General features: G+C 48.6%; 1 protein-coding gene across 1 annotated transcript in view; it reads right to left on the bottom strand.

Annotated features, from left to right (window-relative positions):
- The window catches only part of SLC12A8 (solute carrier family 12 member 8), a 149,148-nt gene extending 126,933 nt beyond the window's left edge, over positions 1-22,215 (bottom strand). The window contains exons 1-2 of the mRNA XM_054709647.1: positions 22,104-22,215; positions 20,361-20,455 (exon numbers count right to left, since the gene is read on the bottom strand). Of these exons, the coding sequence (XP_054565622.1) occupies positions 20,361-20,455; positions 22,104-22,215 (207 nt within the window). The remainder of the gene's footprint in view (positions 1-20,360; positions 20,456-22,103) is intronic.
- Between the last annotated feature and the right edge of the window lie 848 nt (positions 22,216-23,063).

Below are 23,063 nucleotides of genomic sequence, written 5' to 3'. Positions count from 1 at the left end.
CCTCCCACAGAGCCCACACCCTTTGCATCTCTTCCCAGTAATTTCCCTTTGCATCTCTTCCCAGTAATTTCCGTCCCCCAGGGCAGGAGGGCAGGGGGGCGGGGCAGCGGGGTGACAGTGGGTGATAGCCAGGCCAGTTCTAGGCTGTCTGGGTAAGACCTAGGGGGGAGGTCTGGTCCCTACGTGAATAACATTCTGTGACACAGACATAGCAGGTCGCGGGAAAAGGGGTGGGAACAGGATGTGCGCTGTGCCTGGCTGGGCGTCTGCTGGCGCGCAGGGGTGGGGATGAAGAGGAAGGAGAGCGGGGAGCAAAGAGGCCCCTCAGATCGCACACCGCACATGCGCTCAAGCGTCAGGCTCCTCTCCTCCCTGGCAGGGACAAGCCTGGCAGGCTCCAGGGCACAGGGACTTGGAGCCAGACGGTGATCACACCTCCATGCTGCTCATGCTAGCATGTGCCTTCCCGAGCTCCCGGCGCAAGAAGCCAGGCCCTCCCCTCTGCGCCAGGGGCCTGCCCCCAACACTGGAAACGCCACGGCTGCCTGGGGCTGTTCTAGTTCAGAGGTAGAAGTCTTCTTCCTGTGAACAGGGAATCCCTGCACTGAGTAGGGCGTCTAGAAAGGGGGGGAACTGCACCTCAAAGGCGCCGGGCGGAGGAAACCGCTCCTGCAGCCGCCAGCTGGGCTGAGTGAATGGACAGCTCGGCCACGCGCAGTGGGAGTGCACACCGCCCCCTCCCGCCGCCCTGCCTGGCCGCAGGGAGCACCTCTGGAATGGGAGATGACACCTTCCTGTATTTTGGCAGCTGGAGGGAAAGAAACCAGGGGAGGAGCCGTGCTTCTGCCCACTCGGGTCAGCAGTGGGTCAGAGCAGGACCCGGCCTGCCCCTCCGCCCCGAGCACCCCTGTGGGACCCGCGGTGTAATTATTAATGACACATCCCACATCACCCAGGCTGCGCCGAGCGGGCTCCAGGGGCGGCGTGGGCACCGCAGGCCTTCCCTCTGTGAGGAGCAGACAGAGGCGTCCACGTGCAGGTGAGAAGATAACCGCGAAAGCTTGGTAGGCATCAAGCACAAGAGACGATTTTCAGTGTGAGGGCGGGTGTCTTCAGGGAAGGTGGGAGGAAGAGAAAGAAAAGAGGTCTCACTGGGGATGCATTTCTATTTCCCCGACGACCTGTCCTCAAGTTCGAGGCGGGTCGCTGCTCTCCAGCGCGGCCCTGAGAGTTGCCTCTCCAGCTCCTGCCAGGCCCAGCCTCTCTGGGTTGTCCTCGGGGCTCAGGTGAGGTGTCCTCAGGGCTCCGCTGAAGTGTCCTCGGGGTTCAGCTGAAGTGTCCTCGGGGCTCAGGTGAGGTGTCCTCAGGGTTCTAGAACAATGTCCAGGGAGGTCCTGCACCCCGTGGGGTGGAGACTACACAGCTCTGCGGAGAAGGCGTGGGGACCTACAGGGACTGTCAAAGTCTGACTCCGCTGGGTTCCAGTCTGGGCAGCACCCTCGGTCAGTATTGATTTAGTCCTTCCCAGAAACGGGAGCTCTCGTGCAGTGTGGGTGTCTCCGCCACAGAACAGGTTCCAAAGCCAGTGCCCACAGACAGTGCCTGCAGGTCCTGCAGGGCTGGCCGGGGTGCTCCATGCCCGTTCATCCTAATCCCCGTCCAAGGCCGGGAGCCCCCCAGACAGCCTGGTCCCACCCACACAGCCCCGGGAGTGGTAAGACCCTCAGACGCCGTGAACACATGGATGCTGATGGGAAGTCCCTGCTTGAGTTCCGCCTCCCCGGACCACACACCACCTCCTTCCTCACGCTGCCCTTCAGAACTCAGAGCGGTGATCTGGACAGCTGATACCATCCCCAAAATGACAAAATCCCGCAGCAGCGATGCCACGGCCACCTGAACAAGAGCTTCCCCACCCCTCCCAGCCTCCTTGGCCAAAGGACAGAGCCTTTCCTGCGGACACGGGCTGCCACCAGGAAGTCCACCTGGGTTTAACACCAGGAGGAGAGACATGGACCCTAACACCCTCTCCCAACCACAGGCAAACCCGATAACACTCAACTGCAGGAGGTTTACTCTTCTAGGTGCTTCAGTGGATCAGCCTGTATTATATCTGCTTAAGAATTCTTATGGCCTGGGTGGGAGCGGCCAGGGAGAGGTCAATGGGAGAAAAAGGAGACTCGTGTAATATTTTAAACAATAAAGAATTTAAATTTAAAAAAAAAAAAAGAACTCTGATGGCCTTTCGGTCAGAACCACCATCTTCCAGTAATTCGCCAAAATGACTAACACAAAGAGAAAGAGAGCCGCCCACTCTATGTTTCCTAGGATTTTTAGGAAACATGGAGTTGTTCCTCTCGCCACATACACGTGAATCTACAAGAAAGGTGATACTGTGGACATCAAAGGAATGGGCGCTGTTAAAAAGGAATGCCCCGATAAGAGAAGGGAGAAACCAAGATGGCGGCATAAGGTAAACACCTAACTGTTGCCTACCACAACAATTTTGAAACTACAACTGGAAAACAGAGCGCACACTGTCCTGAACCACCGGAAAGCTGGCAGAGTGGAAATCCTACAACTAGAGAAAAACAGAGGGGGACGCTGAGCCTCAGGAGCTGTGGAGGTGCGGAGATCCGTGAGCGCGGAAAGGGCGGGCGGCTGAATACGCGGCAGGCTTGCTCGCGGCGTGCGCGGAGAGGGAGGGCAGCAGACGCTGCGTGGCTAGCTTTCTCGTTTGGGAGAAAAGCAGGGCCGCCCGACTGCACTGAGGTCCAGCTGCGGTCGGGGAGAAACTGGGCTGTTTGGCAGCGGACGAGGCTTGAGAGCGGCCTTATCTCAGAGGTGCACAGCCATTAATTCGGGCACGGAGGAACCGGCCCTCTTAGGGCGGCGCCGACGGAAACGGAAACCAAGTTTGTCTGCGCCACCCTGAGACTCCGCCCATCCAAGCTGAGCACAGCCCTCCCAGTGACTGGATTTCTCGTTCAGGAGAAAAACAAAGCCCCAGCTGGGGAGAAACTGGTCTGTTAGGCAGCGGGAGAGGCTCAAAAGCTGCCTTCTCTCAGAGGCGCGCAGCCATTAATTCGGGCACGGAGAAACTGCCCCTCTCAGGGCGGAGCAGACGGGAAACCAAAGCTTGTCTGCGCCACCCTGAGACTCCGCCCCATCCAAGCTGAGCACAGAAGCTCTCCCAGCGGAGACACTGCTGATCCTCACAGCCAACTGGCTTGGAGATCAATTCCCGCCAGTGATACCAACAATCCCAACCACTCTGAACTCCAGTTTCTGGGGACACGCGGGGGACCCAGATGCCTACGGGAGGGACTCTCGGCCGGTCGGAGAGTGAGAGTGACTTTTCTGTTGGTGTGGACGACACCAGATTTCAACCACACTCATAAGGGACACATTCAAGAGGCAGACTCAGTGAGCACCAAAGCCCTACTGTGTCTCCAGCACAGCAATTCTTCCGTTATAGAGACAGCAGGCCCTCACAGCCAATTGGACCGGAGGTCAATTCCTCCCAGTGTACCAACAGCAATCAGGGCTTTTAACTTCACCAAGACTTTCCACTCAGCCCACAAAGGGGAGTACCAAGAGCGATCACCTAGGGTGATTGGGGAAGCTGAGCTACCAGCCCCTATAGGTCACCGACCACACAAAGCCACTCCATCAACACAGGGAGGCAGCCAAAATGTGGAGACATCGGAGTATGTCACAAGCAGGAGAGATAGATGAAAGCAAACTAATGGATGACACAGTGTTCAGAACCATAGTTATAAGGTTACTCAAGAATCTTCTAAAAACCGCTGAGGAACTTGAAGAGACCTTCAAGGACCTAAATGAGAATACTAAAAAAATGGAAAAGGACCAGTCAGAAATTATGCATACACTGTCTGAAATAAAGAATATACAGAGTAGACCACCGCACCCAAAGAGTCAAACCAAAGAGCTGGAATATGAGGAAGAAAAATACACCCAATCAGAGAGGCGGAAAGAAAGAAAAATCCAAAAGTGTGAGGATAGCATAAGGAGCCTCCAGGATGGCTTTAAGCGTACCAATATCCGAATTTTTGGGGTGCCAGAAGAGAGAGAGCAAGATACTGAAAACCTATTTGAAGAAATAATGACAGAAAATTTCCCCCACCTGGTGAAAGAAATGGACTTACAAGTTCAGGAAGCACACAGAACTCCAAACAAGAGGAATCCAAAGAGGACCACACCAAGACACATCATAATTAAAATGCCAAGGGCAAAAGACAAAGAGAGAATCTTACAAGCAGCAAGAGAAAAACAGTTAATTACCTACAAGGGAGCACCCATATGACTGTCAGCTGATTTCTCAACAGAAACTATGCAGGCCAGACGGGAATGGCAAGAAATATTCAAAGTGATGAATAGCAAGAACCTACAACCAAGACTACTCTACCCAGCAAAGTTATCATTCAGAATTAAAGGGCAGATAAAGAGCTTCACAGATAAGAAAAAGCTAAAGGAGTTCATCACCACCAAACCAGTATTATATGAAATGCTGAAAGATATTCTTTAAAAAGAAGAAAAAGAAGAAAAAAGTAAAGATAAAAATTATGAACAACAAACATCTATCAACAAGTGATTCTAAAAATCAAGTGAATTAAAAATCTGAGGAACAGAATAAACTGGTGAACATAATAGAATCAGAGGCATAGAATGGGAGTGGATTTATAATTCTCTGGGGGAAAGGGGTGTCTGTGTGGGGGGCATGGGAAGAGACTGGACAAAAATTATACACCTATGGATAAGGACAATGGGGGGGAGGGAACCAGGTGATGGGGAGATATGGGGGGAAAAAAGGAGAAACAATTGTAATAATCTGAACAATAAAGATTTATTAAAAAAAAAAAAAAAGAAAAAAAGGAATGCCCCACGAATGTTACCATGGCAAAACGGGGAGAGTCTACAGTGTCACCCGCATGCAGTGCGCACTGCTGTGGACAAACAAGTTGAGGGCAAGATTCTTGCCAAGAGAGTTAATGTCTGTATTGAGCATCTTAAGCACTCTAAGAGCCGCGATAGCTTCCTGAACCGTGTGAAGGAAAATGATCAGAAAAAGAAGGAAGCCAAAGAGAAAGGCACCTGGGTCCAGTTGCAGCGTCAGCCTGCTCCGCCCAGAGCAGCTCCCTGTGGGGGGGCCGTGGGAAGGAGCCCGAGCTGTGGCCCCGTCCCCTGTGAATTCACGGCGTGACAAGTGTAAAAACATACAAGACCTCTGAGCTGGAAAAAAAGGAATTCTTACATACGGAGTAGTTTTGACTTCTGGAATCACATTAATATTTTACGGACTCAAAATAAAACACCATCAATCTGTATGTGTCTTTCTGTCTGAAGTGGGTCTCTTGTAGGCAGCATATGTATGGGTCTTATTGTCATTTAAAAATTAAAAAATAAAACAAAATCAAATCAAATTAACAGGATGAAAGAAAAAATTAAAGTGGAATGAAAAGAGAAACAAATGAACCGAACAAGTTCAAATGAATAACACAACCAGCACTGCAGGGGGAAAAGAGGTGATCGATCAGAGGAGCTTTGGAACGTAATACTTGGACTGTGTGCTCTCAGTCTAAAAGCAAAAATGCTTACAAACTAATATAAATCCAGACAGAAATTTTGGTTTTTTGCAGGGGTGGAAGTTACCAATTCAGAACCTCTGATCCGTGAATTACAGGACTGAGCAAATAAGAAAATACAGGATGAACAAAAGTAGGTTTACAATTGTTCATATGGAAAATAATCCTATCTAATAATAGAGTAACATGTAAATTACCATCACTCCACTACGCCCACGATTGGGCGGCAGGAGGCTGGGGGGCGGGACTCAGGGTGGCCTATCCGGGCATTGAGAGGCATGGATCCGCTGCCACTGAAGGGGGCTACCCTGCTGTTGAGAGGCGCAGGGGGCGGGACTCCCACCCCCTGTGCCTCTCAACGGCCAGATCCAAGGCCGCTGAGGGGGCCTGCCGCGGACACCCAGCTGCGCCTCTCAACAGCAGGGTAGCCCCCCTCAGCGGCCGCGGACCATCAAAAGCGGGGGAGCTGGGTGCCTGTCTGCTCCGGCACCAGGCCTGCTCCGGAGGCTTCTGAAAGGCCTGGTGCACCAGCGGACAGGCACCCAGCTCCACCGCAAAAAGCAAAAGCGTGTAGGGGACCCTACATGTGCATGATTCAATCATGCACTGGGCCTCTAGTACAGTAATAAGAATAAACCGTTTTTGCATACCCACAACTGTAGACCTACTTTTGCCCACTCCTTTTTACTGAACAGGATTCGAGTTTTTCTCTGGTGGAGAAGGGAGTTACAACTAAGGAAAGAGAAAAGAATAGAAGGATAAACCTTGGGGTGATGAACTGGAATTAGGGATAGTTTGCACTTACAGTTTTTAATACATATAGCAAGATATAGAGCTAAATATGTATGTGTGTATTTATATTCCTTCTCTGTCCACTTAAAGCAAGCATATCAAACTCGCGGCCAGCGGGCCGCATGCCTCGATCCGCCAGCCACGAGTTTGACATGCTTGACTTAAAGGGTCTGTCTATAAGACACCCCAGTAGCAATAAGCATACCTAGCACTTTCCTAGCTTCCAAATTACCATGAAAACGATAGAAAAGATGTTTTTAAAGTGTGGAGCTATAATTATAACTAGAAAGGAGGAAAAACAGGTGCTACCAGCAGATCAGACATTTGGATAAATTCATGCAAATGGGCTTAGAAGCGGGGGAGAAAGGCAAAGGAGAGAATACAACTGTACAAGAATAAACTGGGTTCCAGGGCAGCTAAGAGAAGAGCTGTCTCCCAAGGCACCAGAGAAGCTCCCAGTTCAGAGCCAGCGGATCCCAGCGGACACGGGTCAAGGCGCCATCACTGGGTGTAACGTTATTTGGAAGGCTTGATCATGCATATACGGCACCTATGGCGTAACAGATGGGGAAGAGGGGGGTTGACAAAAGGGCCTGCGTGATTGCCAAGTTCCTACATTTTACACTGAAGTGGAAAATATTAGCTCTAAATAAACTGTTAAAAGTTTAAAATGTATATTTAATCCCTAGAGCAGCCATTCTTTTTTTTTTTTTTAATATATTTTATTGATTTTTTACAGAGAGGAAGGGAGAGGGATAGAGTTAGAAACATTGATGAGAGAGAAACATCGACCAGCTGCCTCCTGCACACCCCCTACTGGAGATGTGCCCGCAACCAAGGTACATGCCCTTGACCGGAATCGAACCTGGGACCTTTCAGTCTGCAGGCTGACGCTCTATCCACTGAGCCAAACCGGTTAGGGCAAGAGCAGCCATTCTTAAACTTTTTGGCCTCAAGACTCCTTTACAGTCTTAAGAATTATTGAGGAACCCAAAGCTTTTGCTTATGTGTGTTATACTTATCAATATTTACCATTCTAGAAGTTTAAAGGGAGATATTTAAAAATATATATTAATCATTTAAGCATAACAATAAGCCCATTATCAATTAAAATAAATGACATATTTCCATGAAAAATAACTACTTTCCAAAACAAAAATGTTTAGTGGAAACAGAGGCCTTATTATACATTTTGCAAATCTTTTTAATGTCTGGCCTGATAGAAGACAACTGGATTCTTATATCTACGTCTGCATTCAGTCTATTGTAAAGTATTGTTTTTTAAGTACAGAGGGGAAACTGGCCTCCCACACTTCTATACTAAGAAAATGAAAGAGTAATTTACTACCATGGATCCATATATGAAAAAAATTATTATCACCCAAAAGGTAACAGAATCACCAAAAAAAAAAAAAGGTAACACGAGGTATAAGAAACAGCAGCAGCTGCATCAGAACTATAAGAATTAAAGGAAACCTGGTCAGTGTGGCTCAGTGGTTGAGCATCGATCTATGAACCAGAAGGTCACGGTTCGATTCCTGGGCAGGGCACATGCCTGGGTTTCAGGCTCCTTCCCGAATGTGGAGCATGCAGGAGGCAGCCAATCAATGATTCTCTCTCATCATTGATGTTTCTTTCTCTCTCTCCCTCTCCCTTCCTCTCTGAAATCAATAAAAATATTTTTTTAATTAAAATAAGAATTAAAGGAAACTTGAAAGATGTTAAGACCCTGTTGCTCAGAAGCAGCAAAGCTTTAATGATGTAAGATTATGTTTTCTTTTCCATGAGTCCAATGATGTCACCTGGTTATTCATTTATACACACACACTATTTATAGATTTAAAATTTTATAATCAAATATAACCAATGTGGAAATGTTCATTATAGTTCAGAAAAATATATAAATTTTATAAACCTTGACAATCCTATCTAATAAAAGAGTAATATGCAAATTGACCGTCACTCCAACACACAAGATGGCCACTCCCATGTGGTCAAAGATGGCTGCCCCCATGTGGACACAAGATGGCCACCACAAGATGGCCCGCAGGGGAGGGCAGTTGTGGGCAATCAGGCCAGCAGGGGAGGGCCATTGGGAGGGACCAGGCCTACAAGGGAGGGCAGTTGGGGTGATCAGGCCTGCAGGGCAGGGAAGTTGGAGGGGACCAGGCTTTCAGGGCAGGGCAGTTGGGGGTGACCAGGCTGGCAGGGGAGGGCATTTAGGGGTGACCAGGCCTGCAGGGGAGGGCAGTTGAGGGCAACCAGGCCTGCAGGGTAGGGCAGTTGGGGGCGACCAGGCCTGCAGGAGAGGGCAGTTGGGGGCAACCAGGCTGGCAGGGGAGGGCAGTTAGGAGTGACCAGGCTGGCAAGGGAGGGCAGTTAGGGGCAATTGGGCCAGCAGGGGAACAGTTAGGTGTCGATCAGGCTAGCAGGGGAGTGGTAGGGGTAATCAGGCTGGCAGGCAGAAGTGGTTAGGGGCAATCAGGCAGGCAGGCAGGTGAGCAGTTGGGAGCCAGAAGTCCTGGATTGTGAGAGGGATGTCTGACTGCCTGCTTAGGCCTGATCCCACCAGGATGGGGCCCAAACAGGCAGTTGGACATCCCTCGAGGGATCCCAGATTGGAGAGGGTGCAGGCTGGGCTGAGGGACACACACACACACACACACACAGACACACACACACACACACACACACACACACCTGGCACGAATTTCGTGCACTGGGCCTCTAGTGTAAAAATAATAATCCAAATAACAGAAAATTAGAAATGAAGTGAGGAAAATGGAAGAAAGAGTAAATATGCCAAAAGTCCTCTTTCTTCGTATCAGGAAGCAATAAATAAACTGATAATAAGTTGGTGATTTGGTCAAGAAATTGAGGTATAAATATATTATTTAAAGTTATAAAGATAACCACAAAGGAAAACAAAAACCGAAACCATTTGCAGTGACTGTCTCTGGGGAATGGAGGTAAAGAGAGAGGAAGAAAGCTTTTCACTTTATGTCATTCTCTAATGTTTGAATTTTTTTCTTGACTGCATGCATGTGGCACTTTTTTTTTTTTAAACCTCACCCAGGGAGTAAGGATGTTTTTGTTGTTGTTGTTAATTCTCACCCAAGGATTTTTTCCCATTGATTTTTAGAGAGAGTGGAAGGAGGGGGGAGAGAGAGAGAGAAACATCAACGTGAGAGAGACACAATTGGTTGCCTCTCACAAACACCCGGAATGGGGCAAGGATCAGACCTGCAACCAAGGTAGGAGCCCTTGACCAGGAATCAAGTCCATGCCCCTCTGGTGTGCAGGCCAATGCTCTAACCACTGAACACACTGGTCAGGACACATGATAGTTCTGTAATTAAAATACTAACTTATTTTTATTTTAAGAAAAATTTTAAATCATTACATTATTAGAAACATTTTTAAAACAGAATGCTGGCCTAGAGTTAATAATCTTGTTCGTAACTTTATTTGAGCAGTGGCTGAATTCACCAAAAGGTGTCTGTGATTTAAATCACATTTAAATGCATTAGATAAACAAGAAACTTAAAGGTAGCAAAGACTTTTATAAAGGTAATGTCCGTCCTTAACATTTGTGTCTGTTTTTAAGTTAGAATGTGTTTTGGCTTTGTGTTGTTTCTTTACTGAAAATTGCCTAAAATAAAAAGGAAAAGTTACTCAAAAGGAGTCATGGCTTTCTGTTTTAAGTTAAATTCATGTTAGAGCGAATTTATCATGTGGATCAGGCATGATATTTTTAGCGCAGGGAGGGCGGCGAGGCCGCCGCCTCGGTGCATCGGGGAGCACCTGAGTTCCGTAAGTGCTGGCAGGAAGTGTGAGTGTGACTTACAAGCTCTCTGCACATCAGGGAAACAACACTGCAGAATTTTTCACACAGACCAGTGGATTTTACTCCACTTCTTCTCTTTTTTCACGCCTGTTCCTGTGAAGAAGCTAACACTCAAACACCAAAACACAAACAATGGAAGTGTCAACAGGACCCTCCTCCTGAGACTGGTGACTGCCAAGCAGGACCCTCTTAGAAACCATCAAAGCCTCTAGAGACTTTCCAGGCCACGTTACCCTAAAGCACACCACGGTCTTTTGAGTCAGGTTTTGAAACTCAGAAGGAAAAGGAACATTTTTAAGAATCAGATTATATTATACCTGGTAATGACTTAAGAGCAAAAAGAGCCACTGAATTGCATTATACTCAGGTATGTGTGCTTCTTTAAAACTGACTCCAATTATTTAACATTGTTCTATGAATACTGAACTACCTAGTATTTAAATTGTGACCCTTGCCCTGGCCAGGTAGCTCAGTTGGTGAGAGCGTTATCCAATATGCCAAGGTTGTGGGTTTGATCCCTGGTCAGGGCCCTTATCAAAATCAGTCAATGAATGCATAAATAAGTGGAACAACAAACCAATCTCTCTCTCTCTCTCTCTCTCTCTCTCTCTCTCTCTCTCTCCCTCTCCCTCTCTCTCAAATTAATAAATAAGAAAAAGGTGGAGGGAGATGGAGGAGGGTATGGGGAGATAAATGGTGATGGAAGGAGACGTGACTTGGGGTGGTGAACACACAGTGCAGTGTACAGATGATGTGTTGTGGAATTGTGCATCTGAAACCTGTATAATTTTGTTAAGCAGTATCACCCTAATAAATTCAATAATAAATAAATAAATAAATAAATAAATAAATAAATAAATATTAAACTTTTACCCTGAAGAGATATATTTGGGTCAGAGAAAGTATAAAATGAATGAAAAACTAAGCTAAAACTCAGTTGTCCACCCCTATAGAAAGTCAGGGTGTTCAATCAGGCTCGACCAAAGTCTAAGCACCCCCTAGTGGCACCTCACTCAAATTACAAGAATAGCACTTCAGAGTCATTAAGATTCTCCTTGCAAACAAACCCCAACTGTTGAATGATGGCAAGGACTGTGTTTTTTCTATATCTGGTCATGGATGAAATGTACCCTATGGCTGTAAGAAGTTTTAAAGTCACCTAATCCAGTGGTCAGCAAACTCATTAGTCAACAGAGCGGCAAACCGAGGCTCGAGAGCCGCAGTTTGCCGACCACTGATCTAATCCATTCACTTACCGCTACTTTAAATGTATTGACCATTTTTATTTTATTTTTTAAATCTTATGATGGTATAACACATTAAAAAGTCTTGCTGGCTAAGGAGATTGACCCTCTCAGAGTTAACCAATTCTTAGAGATAGTAAAGGGCTAACCAAGAGCATGCCTGTTATATACAAACTAACCAATTCCAAATCTATACCCCAAACCACCCCTTTTATGTAACTCTCACACACCAAGGCAATATTTACCTTGCCCGAAATCATCTCAGGGCCATACACCAGGCAACTAGAAACCACCCCTTTAGCCCAACGCCTGCCACAACTATTCAGACTAGCCAATCCTAATCTGCCCTGCCCTGCCTTTCCCGGTGCAGGCTCCAGCCCAGGCTCTCCCCTCACCCCCGCCTCTGCCCCCACACCAGACCTGATGCTTCCTCACTGGCCCTGTCTGGCAAGGCATCCCCCCTTCTCTCGGGAAACATAAGCAGGAAATTCTTTCAATGGCATTGACCTCTCCACCCACCACTCAGTCACCTCCATAAATGAAGATGCTGTGGGCACAAGTGAGACTGGGTCCCACCTAACTCATTTCCGTGAAGAATCCCTTTCATTCCCGGCTCTAGGACACCTTCAACCAGAAAAAGGTCTCCCTTCCACTTTTTACGAATATGCAGCCTTTTCGGCCCAGTCGTCATTTTGGGGGCTGCCCTCCCAGGCGAGGTCACAAACAGGGCTGCAAAATGGAAAGGGGGAAAGAGAGAGGGTGACAGTGCCCACAGGAAAGCCTCGGACTCAAGAATCCTGAGAACGATTTCTGTCCTCTCTCCCCCGGGTTCCGGGGCAGGGTCTTTTCTCCGGCCACCTCCTAAAGTTACCTCCTAAAGTTGGTGGTTTTTACAGTGAAGCGAAGAGCTTGAGCTGTGAGACCTTGCACTTGCATCGGGTCCCTTCCGAGGATTATACCTAATATTGTATTTGTAATTAGTAACGTTTTTACTAAAGACAATCCCTAAAAATCGTATAAGCTTTCATGTACTACCAAAAAAAAAAAAAATGGGATGGGGAGAGGGGTCATGGCTCCAGAAACCCCAGATGTGAGCCCTTCTCTTCCTCCCAGCCGTCCTGGGCCCCAGTTTCTTTATCTGTAAAAGGAGGGGCTAACAAGACAGTCTTAGGTTCCCTTTTCTTTTCTCCTCAGGTGCATTCGCTTCTCTACACACTAATGAAGCAATATGCTATTTCCCCACATGTGGCTGCCAAGGCTCACTTTGCATATTGTTTTTTTTAAAGACACTAAAACAGTCCTGAAAAATGCATAGCAAAAACAAGTCAATTTTTAGGTGTACACTGGCTAATAAGGATGCAGAAAATAAGAGCAAAGCGTTTGCAATGAAGCCTGACACCAATGCTCAGATTTACATTATGACCCAAAGATTGGATGCATTAAGATCAACCCAGAGCTGTATTATGGGGTCATGGGTCATGGGCTTGGTTTCAGTCATGGGCTCTGTCACTGTTTACATATGTCTTTGGGTAACTCATTCAACATCTCTGGGCTTGTTTCTGGACATGCTGAGCCAGGGGGCTGGGCCAGAGGAGCTGTAAGGACCCCTCTGTCTCTAAACAAGTTCACTCCTCTCTACCTCTCGTGCCCATGCCACTTTCCTATTCACCTGTGCCCCACAACTCGACCAGGCTGTCTCTTACTCTCACCACACCAAGGGAACCTCGGTAAGCCATTGAGTTAAGGAGGAGACAACAGGGAAGGGGCAAAGGAGGAGAAGACAGAAGGGAAAGGGAAGGCAGGGTGTCAGGCAATGCTGGGGACAGGGTCAGAGACGGTCACACCCTGGAAGCCAATCTGGACACACCTTCTCCCACACGTGGCCCAGATGCCATGCGTCTAATGGAGAGCCCACACCCTGGGTCTGCGTCCAGCTTTTATCTAGGGTGATTAGCTCAGCCCAGCCAGACGTTAGCCTACAGGCTTCCTAGAAAAGAGTCCTCACGGACCGACTTCTGCTGGAGCTCGTCTCTGGAGGAAAGCTGGATGAAGAAGGAAGACTACAACGGGTCACTCATACTAACTAATCTGCAGCTTTTGGTGACTTGTTCTCATGCCATAACATGACACAGTTTCTCTGAAGACCATCCAAGCCAAAAGAAGGAAGACAAAACCCTCAGGTTAGTTGGAGGTAATCCTTATTCCATAGCAATTAAGAGATTTCAATTTTAATATCTCCAGCAGTAGCTAGAGATCCTGGCAAAAAATAGGCACTCACAAAATAAGCTGAGCTGAATGTTCTCACTCTTACTAAAGCTCAAAGCATTTGATCCTGCTGGACTTCAGGTCTCACACAGTATGTCTACTTGCCATCTCCCTGTCTCAGGCGACCTGCTTTCTCCTGTCAGCTTAATCTTCCTGACACACCATGCCCATCACAGTCCTCTCTGTAGAGTGATTGGCAGAGACGAGCACCGAATCTAAAGTCAATAGCCTTCTATTCACCTCCCTCAGGTGCCAGCTGCTCCTTAGCTTCCCAGCCCCAAGTTCGCAAATAGCCTACTCTATTGGGTTTCATTGTAATATCTGCTTCATCCAGTTACTGAACATGCATTGTATTTAGTGCTCGCCATGTGACAGGCATGGGCCAAATCCCCCTGCTTATGGCATAAACACCCTGACAATCAGGTACACTCATCCCATCTCACAGTTGTGAAAACAGACTGGGAGCCCTTGAGTAACTTGCCCAAGGCCCAATACATCTAATGGCACAGTCAGAATCTCGAAGCCAGGTTTCCAGGTTCAAGTCCACCACCAAATCACACCACACATCAGTGACAGACCTGAGGACAGAGGCTCCTGGAGCAAGATTCATACCTGCCACAAGTCCAGTAGGTACACACACACACACACACACACACACACACATACACACACACACACACACACACTACTCTAGACCCATCTAGGCCTAGAAAGTATTCCATCCTCCTCAGTGGACTGCCCATCCAGCAGGCTGACCTAGACGATGTCCCACATTCGGGTTTTGGCCACTGGAATCTTTCTGGATTTGGGGCTCCTACCGTAGGTCTCCTGCTTGACCTTGCTGTGCTGAGTCATGCATTTATTTACCAAAGAATCTTCTGATCATTTATATCTCTACATCATGGACCAAATAATACTCCCTACCTTAGTTTTATTATTAGCCAACATTTACTGAATGTTTACTGTTAAGTAAGCTCTATACTAAATATTTACATAAATTATCTCTTTTAATCTTTATAATTCTCTAGAGTAGGTTCTATTACTATAGCCCTTTTATAGGCAAGGAGGCTTAGGGAGTAACTAGCCCCTGGTCACAAAGGGTTAGAGCTATACCTGAACTCAGGCAGCACATGTACCCTTGATCATCACACCATGAACCCTCAGACCTACAGCCTCTTCCCAGCTGGTCCTCATACCTGTGACCAACACACACACAGATACCCCTGAGACTATCCATTCATTCACCTCTCCACCTAACTCATAAGTGTTCTCTCTATGGACAAATTTCCTGAGAGCTACTTTCCTGTGACCAAGAAAAAAGCAGATCTGAACTGATGGGGTTGGCATGACACTCACCAGCTCTCTTCCCACTGGGCACCGCCTTCTTAATCCCGTGTTCTTCAGGCCCCGAAGCTCTTAGCAGAATTACTGACTCCCAGGACTTGAGTAAAACTAGAAAAAGGTTCCTGGGAAACTCCTGGAGGGCCAACCAATCCCAGAGCTGAGCTTCAGACGTGTCAGCCACCCAACCTGCTATCTCTTCCACACACGGCCTTGTGTTTTCCATCTGGGTGGCTTTGCTCATACCTTTGGGGCAGAAGGCGTACAGCAGAAAGGAATAAAGCTTAGAACCTGCCGAGAATTAAAAATGGCGGCAGATTCTTCACTGATACTGCTCCTAGGGCAATGGAAACTAAAGAGAAAATAAACAAATGGGACTACATCAAAATAAAAAGCTTCTGTACAACAAAAGAAACCATCAACAAAACAAGAAAGCCCACTGCATGGTAGAACATATTTGCAAATGTTATCACCGATAAGGGCTTGATCTCCAACATTTACAGGGAACTCATACAACTTAACAAAAGGAAGATAAACAATCCAATCAAAAAATGGGCAACAGACCTAAACAGATACTTTTTGAAATAAGACAGAAGGAAGGCCAATAGGCATATGAAAACATGCTCAAAGTCACTAATCATCCGAGAGATGCAAATCAAAACGACAATGAGGTACCATCTCACACCTGTCACAATGACTATCATCAACAAATCAACAAAGGACAAGTGCTGGCGAGGATGCAGAGAAAAAGGAACTCTCACTTCTGGTGGGAATGCAGACTGGTGCAGCCACTGTGGAGAACAGTACGGAGTTTCCTCAAAAAACTAAAAATGTAACTCCCATTTGACCCAGTGATCCCACTTCTAGGAATATATCCCAAGAAACTAGAAACACCAATTAGAAAGGACATATGCACCCCTATATTCATAGCAGCACAATTTACAATAGCTAAAATTTGGAAACAGTCTAAGTGCCCAGTAGCAGATGAGTGGATTAAAAAAACTGTGGTACATCTACACAATGGAATACTACGCTATGGTAAAAAAGAAGGAGTTCTTACCATTTGCAACAGCATGTATGGAACTGGAGAGCATTATGCTAAGTGAAATAAGCCAGGCAGAGAAAGATAAATATCACATGATCTCACTCATTTATGGAATATAATGAACAACATAAACTGATGAACAAAAATAGATCCAGAGACAAAGAAACATCGATCAGACCATTAAACCTCAGAGGGAAGGTAGGGGAAGGTGGGGGTAAGGGGGAGAAATCAACCAAAGGACTTATATGCATACATATAAGCCTAACCAATGGACACAGACAACAGGGGGTGAGGGCATGAGTAGAGGGAATACAAGGAGGGTAATGGGGGAATAAGGACACATATGTAACACCATAATCAATAAAGAAATTAAATAAATAAATAATAAATAAATTAAAATAAAAATAAAAATGGCGGCAGAGTAAGTAGATGCAGCACAGACATGCTCCCAGGAACAAACTGGAATTACAACTAAAATACAGAATAATTTCCTGAATAATCAACAGAAAACTCGCAGGAGAGAATCCTGATACCTGGGGACTGAAAGTGGAGACCGCATGGAGACTGGTAAGAAGGACAGAGGCACAAAAGGGCTGGTTGGGCACTCACAGACAGCAACTAAAGTCCTGGAGCAAGCATGTCAAACTCGAGGCCTGCGGGCCACATGTGGCCCTCAATGAATACTTTTGCGGCCCAGCCAATATAACGGTATGTAATAAACGTTTTAATAAAAAATTTCATAACTTAATTTTTATAATATCCTGTTATACATAATTATTAATAACCAACTACAATGTTCACTAATGACTGATTACTATAATCGTGTTGCATTCATTTCCCTTACGCGCCTTACGCACAGGCGCACCATTTCTCTCCATTAATACGAGCAGCGAATATTTTAGCAGCCGATGGCCACTTCATTCGTCTTGGACTGACTTGTTTGGTGTGCGCAATAGGAAATATTTTGCTTTCGGAAAACAAGAAAAATAGCTTTATTTGCATCATGCTTATTAATTTATGCAGTTATTTAGTGTCTGGTAAGTTAATGTTCAAGAAAAAATATTAATTTTTATTAAAATGTTCTATTATTTTATGTTAACAACTAGAGGCCCAGTGCTTGAAAATTCATGCACTGGAGGGGGGTCCCTCAGCTGGCCTGCCCCCTCTCACAGTCCGGGAGCCCTCAGGGGCAGGAGGCAACCCAACAATCAGGGGAAGGTGATGCCCCATCACACCTCTGCTGCTGCCACTGCTGGCAGCGCAAGCCTTGGCCGGCCCTGGTTATCTGAGCCTTGGGTGGCCCTGGGCAGCTGGGCAGCTGCCATCTGAGGCTTGCCTGTACTTTGGGCCAGCCCTGGGCGACTGGGGGGCTGAGGGGACTGGGCGCTGCCATCTTGTGACTGTGGGCGCTGCCATCTTTGAGGGCGGGGCAGTCAATTAGCATATTCCCTCTTTATTATATAGGATTACTCATTTAGTTCAGTCCTTTGTATTCAGCATGTCTCTATTGAAATAAACCTACATTTCTATGAAAATTGAGCTTTTTTTTTTTGCAGCTCACATAAACTTAACCTTGTTTATTTGGCCTGTGTTGGCCTTTGAGTTTGACATGCTTGTCCTGGAGAGATATCTCTGCTGTGGCGGGTGCCACTGAGAATTCTGGGATCTAATCCCCAAGCTGGGCCCCCCAGCAGACACACCAAAACTGAGGAGGGTACCCACATAACATCTGGCTGTGAAAAGCAGCAGGGAAGCTGTCTGCCAGAGAGTAACAGCTGAAAATTCAGGCACCCTCTTAAAGAGCCAAGGCACAAAATCTGCTATGGAGCCACCCACCTTGTGTTCTGACAGAGGGAGGGTGAAGTGGACTGGAGCTGTGAGAGCAGAAGCCAGGACATGGGACTTGGGGGACAGACCTCAGAAGGCAGACACCCCAAGTTTCCTGGGCTGTCATTCCCTCATGCAGCGGAGGACATCTTTACCACACAGACATTTGCTTTGCCTGGGGGGAAGACAGTTGACACACCCTATTGGAAAACACCCTGCCCTGAGGCCACTTAAGAAATTAAAAGTAACAATTAGCCTCCAGGCAGAAGCAACTGCCCCACCTGTTTAAAAAAAAACTCTGGCCACACCTGAGAATGATTGCCTGGGGTGCAATTCAAGTCAGAATCCTATCAGTCTGTAGATAGAGGTGGTCTCTGGAGGCTTTGAGTCTTTGCCTGATCTAATTAGTTAGAAACAGCCTTTAACACTGCCCTGCACTAGAGACTGAGAGGTGTAGAGGATCTACCTAATACATAGTCACAAACCCAAACAGAAAGCCATAATGAGGAGACAAAGAAACAACCCCCAAATGAAAGAACTGGAGCATTCTCCAGAAGAAGAGATAAATGAAGCAGAGATAAGAAATTTATCTGAAACAGAGTTCAGAGTAATGATGTTAAAAATGCTCAACAGTATGAAAAAAGATATAATAACTATGAAAAAAAGAACAGTCTAAGATAAAGAATGACATAACACAAATAAAGAACACATTGGGAGGAGTACACAGGAGATTAGGGGAAGCTGAGGATTGAATCAGTGAATTAGAAGACAGAGTTGAAAATATCACTCAATCAGAGAACCAAAAAGAAAAAAGCAATTAAAAAACAGGAGGACAGCTTACGGGAGCTGTGGGACAATGTGAAATGTAACAATATTAAAATAGCAGGTGTGCCAGAAGAGGCAGAAAGGAAGAAAGGAATAGAGAGGTGTTTGAAGAAATAATGGCAGAAAAAATCTGTAACCTGGTAAAGGAAAAAGTCACACACATTCAGGAGGCACAGAGAACCCCAAGCAAGAAGAAAATGCTGGGGACTCGGGCTGGGTCAGACAGTGCAGGACCTAGGCTAAGGAGTTTGAACCCTGGGTGGCAGACACAGGGAGTCACTAAAGGCTTTGAACAGGGGAGAGAGCATTACAGCTGAGCCTTAACAGATCCCAATCTCAGGGATGAACCAAGAACGTCTTATTTGTTTCCCTTTATGGAATCCCTGGGGATAAGGGCCTCACATTTTCCATCCAAGTATCTTTTTCATACTGAACACAGAACCCACGCACAGTCTTACACACCCAAAGAAGATGCGTGGGAAGTACGGTGGGAGACTGGGCAAGCTAAACAAAATGTAAGACCTCTGACAAATCAAGGTCTCTCTGAGGGGCCTCAACCCCGCTAAGAAGGAGGCCACGGGCCTTTTCACCCAGGAGTGAACAGCTCTGGACAAGAGCTCTGAAATATCTCTGAGGAAGCCATTCCGGGTCTCCAGTCACCCATTTCTAAGCAGCAGGGTTACAGCCCTGGGGAAGGGGAGACTCATCACCTGCCCACCATCATGCTGCATTCCTCACATGTGCTCCTGTGCATGAGGAGCGGGTACCCAGCCAGTCTGGATTCTCCCACCAACCTTGGGCCCCATTTGTCTCACCAGCCTCTGACCCTGGGCTCAGGACCCCCCAATCTAGACCCTGCTCTTATTGTGTGAGGCCTTGAATTGATTCTCTCCTCTCTTGGGGGGCGGGGGAGAGCTCATTCCCCATTAAAATCCCAAAAGCCCTCCTGCCCTGCTCTACAAAGCATGAGAGAAACCCAAGGGACCGTGAAAACATCTAGGCTGAGTGATCCGTCACCAGAAAAGACGCTGGAAACAAGTAGTTTCCCGGTAAACACTTAAGTAGGTTTTCTTCTTTTTTAAGGGATTAACTACTTCCGGGGAGAGCCACTTCAATTCCATAGCCACATCGAACATTTACTATAACTAGTGATCAACAGGAAGAGGATAAAGAAAAAAAAATACCCTGCAGACATCAGGGAATCCAGAAATCCATTCAACTTCAGCATCTATGTTTTTCCGAAATAAATTCTCCTTCTTACACTGGTTTGATTCAATATGAAAAGGAGTTCCATATTATCTGAGTCCTCACTCTGTTCGCAGATAGTCTCCGTGGCAGGGAATGGGAGAGTCCAGCATTCAAAATAATAGCAAAGAAGATTTTCTGCACACGGATGGTTAAGAGTTGGCTATATGTTCTCGGTTAAGCTGGAGCACCAAAATAAACTTCTGAGATAATTACTTCTAAAATAGTGCACTGCAATGTTTCCATTCAGCTTCCTCTCTGGTGATCCTTTGCTCACAGGCCTCAGGGGTTCCCTGACAGGCCCCCACACCACCCAGGCCTACCTGCTGGGCTGCCTCGTAGAAGAGTTCCTGCACGTGAGACATCTGGGCCATTCTCTTGGGAACGGGGGTCCTGGTGGTCTGGGTGGGGAGGCCCTCTGGAAGGTAAACACCATCCTGAGTCAGGCTGGCTCCTTCCCTCCCTCCTGACCGCCCACCGTTCCTCTGCACCAGATGTCGCTCCAAGGCTGAAGCAGCTGAGTTCTCCCTCCCTCTTCAGGACCCACCTAGATCCGCCTCACCTTGTGCTGCACTGAAGCCCCAGCTGCCCCAGCTCCCTCTTCCTTCCTTGAGCTCCTTCCCTGGGGTGGGGAGTGGGGGAGCCAGCCGCCCAGCCCTGGAGGACACAGTGTCACACTCCTCTCCCACCCTCGGAACCCCTTTGTCCAGGGCGAGGGCACCTTCACTCACTAGACCTGGTTCCAGGTGGTGAGTGAATAGAAGACCAGACCATGAGCAGAGTGGGAGAGGGATGGTTAGGAGGTTGTCCTGGGGGTCCCTCTGGAGCAGGGCCAGAAAGGGGTGTGGGGTGGAGAGGCGGGTAAGAAAGGGCTGGCTGAGCATCATCACCAGGCTGGGGTCTCATCAGGGAAGCAGAGCCTTCCTTCGTCCCTGGACCAGCTATCCCTGGGGCAGGGGCCCCGGGGCGGGCTCCGAGTCTCCCTCCCTCCAGCAGAGCGCTGGGCTGAGACAGGGCTCCTGACCCCTTGGAAGCAGGAGGAAAAGGGAAATTGGGAGAAGGGATATGGGGTAGAGGTCATGGTCACGTGAGAAGAACATGGCCCATGACAGTGACCAGCGAAGGCAAGGAAGGGGGGACGCTCACTGAGGAGTATTCAGAGCAAGAGTTGGGGGTTGGGGGACCGCTGTGCGCTCAGGGAAGCAGCTGGGAAGAATGAAGGATTTGGTGGGCTGCAGGAGGGGTGGGACCCCAGAAAGTTCCCCTGCCAGCTCCGCCCGGCGGCCCACGTGCAGATGGAGCGCTGGTCCGCGCACAGCCCCTCTGCTCCGGCCCTTGGCCCGCCTGAAAGGACCCCAAGATTCACCGAGACCTGCTGGGGAGCCAGAGCCCAGCCCGCCTCGCATCTCGGCCAGTGCACCCCCTCTCACACGAACCTGGTACAGCGCAGAACCCAAGCTCTGGGAGCGCTGGGCGGTGCGTGTCCGAGGGCCCGGGTGCGGACGCGCTGCCCGTGTACGCGCGGCAGGTGACGGGGAGGTGGGGGTTGGTCTACCTGAGCGGGGGGCAAACGTGACCCCGGCCTGGCCCCCTTCCGACAGGACAGAGCTCCTCCGCCAGAGGAGCCGCCCCAGGCCACCTGTGCGCCCCCGCCGCCGCTTCCTCCCTCCCCGGCTCCGGTCAGCCAGCTCCGAGCGCGGCGCCGCCCCGTCCCCGCCCCGCGGCCACGTGGCTGGCCAGGTGTCGCCGTGCGGGTCCCAGCTGTCCCGCCGGCCAGGCGGGTCCCGCCCGGGCTGGGGCACCCCGGCCACGTCTGCACCCACAAGTCTGGCTCCAGGTGCGAAGGCCGGGGCTGGGCTGCAGAGCCGTCCGTCCCCAGGCCCACAGGAAGGGGACGGAATGCTGGCCCGGGTGGGAGGGCCCTGGGGGGCAGCGGGAAGGACCGGGGGTCCGCCAGCCTTCAGGCTGGTCTCCACCAGCCACGGCCGCTACTGCCCTCCCGGCCAGCTCCATGCAACCAGCTGAGGCGCCGGCCTGGGGTTGGGGCAGGACGGCAGCCTGCTCACTGCAGCCGCGTCTTAGGAACCGCAGTCTGTCCTGCCCGCGCGACGGAGAGGCTGGGGAGCGGGAGAGCCGGGCTCCCGCGTGGGCCTGCCTCCTGGGCAGGCGCAGATGCATCCCGACAGGAGGCGGAGACTGCGCCCCAGGGGTCCCGGAGTGCGCCTGGCTCCCCCACCTCCCCGGCTCTCAGGACGCGGGCCTCCTTTGCCAGGAAAGTGCCCTCCGCCTGCTGCGGGGTGGGGAGGGACCGGTCCGCACCGCCTTCAGCACCTCTCCGAACCGCCCGTGGGGACTGCGGGGGAAGGAGAGGGTCCAGGGCCCCGGCTTGCAGAAGAAGAAAAAAGCCCACTACATTAACACAGAGAGAGTTTAATATTTTCATTTCCAATCTGGCATAGTTCCTAAACTTAAATAACTTGCTAGGCTCCGTGAAATAGGAGGGCAGCTGGGAGTACTTCCCACGCCCACATGAGCCTTTGTGTGAAAATCCCTAAAAATAGAGGGTTTTATTTTAAAAACAAAAGGGAAGCCAAAGCCTCGGGAACACTGACAGAGCCCCAACCTCTCCTGCTCCAGCAAAGGGTGTGTGTGTGTGGGTGTGTGTGTGTGTGTGTGTGTGAAGACATAACACATAAAATGTGCCATTTTGACCATTGATTGCAAGTGTACGATTCAGTGGCATTAATCACATTCACCATGCTGGGCCGTCATCACTGCCATCTCCTTCCAAAACCCTTTCATAGCCCCAAACAGAAACTCTGTACCCACCAGGCAGTAACTCCCCAACCCCCTACCCCCAGCCCAGGGTAACCTCCAGTCTACATTGTCTCTATGAATTTGCTTCCTCAAGAAATTTAATATCAGTGAAATCATACAATACCTGTGCTTTTCTGTCTGGCTTATTTCACTTAGCATGATGTCCTCACAGTTCATCCATGTGTGAGAACTTCCTTTCTAGCAAAGAG

Source organism: Eptesicus fuscus, chromosome 3 (assembly GCF_027574615.1).
Source record: "Eptesicus fuscus isolate TK198812 chromosome 3, DD_ASM_mEF_20220401, whole genome shotgun sequence".
In the NCBI taxonomy this organism is placed as follows: Eukaryota; Metazoa; Chordata; class Mammalia; order Chiroptera; family Vespertilionidae; genus Eptesicus; species Eptesicus fuscus.
This window is presented reverse-complemented; position numbering and strand designations above follow the sequence as displayed.